Source organism: Octopus bimaculoides, chromosome 3 (assembly GCF_001194135.2).
Source record: "Octopus bimaculoides isolate UCB-OBI-ISO-001 chromosome 3, ASM119413v2, whole genome shotgun sequence".
NCBI classification, from domain to species: Eukaryota; Metazoa; Mollusca; class Cephalopoda; order Octopoda; family Octopodidae; genus Octopus; species Octopus bimaculoides.
In genome coordinates, this window is record NC_068983.1 from 43,786,249 (window position 1) to 43,788,684 (window position 2,436).

General features: G+C 39.7%; 1 protein-coding gene across 1 annotated transcript in view; it reads left to right on the top strand.

Moving 5' to 3' along the window:
- Positions 1 to 2,436, top strand: part of LOC106875361 (uncharacterized) — a 142,593-nt gene that overhangs the window by 124,262 nt on the left and 15,895 nt on the right. The window contains exon 44 of the mRNA XM_052966732.1: positions 911 to 1,027. Coding sequence (XP_052822692.1) covers positions 911 to 1,027 — 117 coding nt within the window. The remainder of the gene's footprint in view (positions 1 to 910; positions 1,028 to 2,436) is intronic.

Consider the following 2,436-nt stretch of genomic DNA (forward strand, 5'->3'; position numbering starts at 1 on the left):
TATATATATATATATATATATCGTTTGGAGATTTGGTTTGCAAGATTCTTTTAATAGATAGATGTATAAATATATAAAGTATGATTATTTAAAAACTTTAAAAGTTTAAAATATCTTACGATCGTTTCGTGAATGTGTTACCCTTAGAAATGGAATCTAAATTTGATAATCATTATTAGGTAATACATCCACTCGTCAGAGATAAAGAGGGTGAATTTCCGTGTTTAAAAATATATGAAAAAGATGTTTAAAAGTTTATATATACAACTATAAAAGGCAAAAATTTAATTACTTTTATTTTCTGCATTTATGGATCACATATTGAAGAGAACTGAATTATGGGATTTATATTACACACAGCCATTATGGATTACCACATAGTATTTTACCACGGATGTATATTTTTCCTTCAAAATTTAGCACAAGATTGTACAAACGCATATTTATGACAGTAACTTTTAAACATAATCATCCACACCAATCGCAATCAACACTACCACCACCATCACTACCACCACCATCACTACCACCACCATCACTACCACCACCATCACTACCACCACCATCATCATCATCATCATCATCATCATCATCATGGCTCATCTGAGATCAAGCTACATCTGAGATCATGCAACATGGCATCACATTTCTTTTGAGAGGACCAGACGTCCACAGAGGGGAGGGTGGGATAAAAGTCTCCAGGGCGCAGGCCGAGCTGGCTCCCTATCGCCTTGATCACCTCGCGCTCCCTGATCACACTTGGTTTAGTTGTGTTGCGGAGAACCCTGTTAATGACGAAATGTTAATGACCGATGAAAGAAAAGCCAGCAGGGCCAGTGAGACCACCTCTTAATCTCTCATTTTATTTTTTGAATTCAAATATTAAAGCTACAATTCCTTCATCTTGTAGAGGACTTCTGCCAAAAAATGTCCAACTGTACAGCTCCTGCTGAATGTGTGAGTGTCCCAAATGGATTTTACTGCCAATGTCCCGACGGCTACAACACCAACTGCGAATTTTGTGAAGGTAGGCTATATATTGTGTATTTCTTTTTTACTCTGGGCAAAGGCCCGAAATTTTGGGGGAGGGTGCCAGTCGATTAGATCGACCCCAGTACGCAACTGCTACTTATTTTAACGACCCCAAAAGGACGAAAGGCAAAGTCGACCTCGGCGGAATTTGAACCCAGAACACTTGTACTTATTTTATCGGCCCCGAATGGATGAAAAGCAAAGTCGACCTCGGCAGAATTTGAACCCAGAACGTAAAGATGGACGAAATACCGCAAAGCATTCCATCCGGCTGTTAACGTTTCTACCAGCTCACTACCTTTATATGTTGTGTATTTGAAGTTGTACCATTAGGCCATCAATGTACCTATTTAACACTGAGTATAAGCACAGAGAGAACTGATATCCTAAGACCACCTTGGTAATGCTCGTCCGTGAGAGGCTCTTCCCCACCCCTATCCCTACCCTTTCTGCCTCATCAACCTTCCCCTCACACGCACACATTTTATCCCCTGACACCTATCATTTCCTTATCACCTAAGAGTAGAATAAGCTCATACTACATACCCCATCATTCATCTTTCTCATACGCCTTTCTTCACCCACCTCAACTCAGTTCCATTCCCCTTTGTCTTCCCCGTCTTGTGTCCCCACCAATCTCCTCCGTTCTGCGCCTTTTTCCCCCGCTGTGCTGTTCTCCATCATTAACACCTCACTTATCTGCTATCACCCAGGCCTCTTTCTCTCCATCATTTGTTCTAGGCCATGAGTTCAATTCCTGGCAGCACGCTACATCCTTGAGGAAGACACTTTATTTCACGTTGGTCCATCCCAATCAGCTGGCAAAAATGAGTAGTACCTGTATTTCAAAGGACCAGCCTTGTCACACTCTGTGTCACACCGAATCTCCCTAAGAACTACATTAAGGGTATACATGTCTGTAAAGGTCCTAACCACCTGTACTTTAATTTCATGAGCAGACTGTTCTATTGATCAGATCAGCTTGAACCTTCATCGTCACAGTAGAGTGCCAGTTGCCCCAACATGTTCACCTCTACAAAAGTAACCATATTTTCAATTCTATATTTAAGAGATGAGGAATTATGTACATTATTTACATTATTTACATTTGACGGATATTTGTCCTCATCTTGTTTGTTGTTAACACGTTTCGGCTGATATACCCTCCAGCCTTCATCAGGTATCTTGGAGAAATTTCGAACCCGGATTCTCGTTCCTAAGGAATTTTTCGATGTTGTTGTTGTTGTTGTTATTATTATTATTATTATTATTATTATTATTATTATTATTATTATTATTATTATTATTATTCAGTAGTTTTATTTTTATAAGGTGCTTTCACTTCACTACCGAGCGCAGCTCTGTGTGCCTTGGGTATGTGCTGTGGTTTGCTGTGATGCTCTT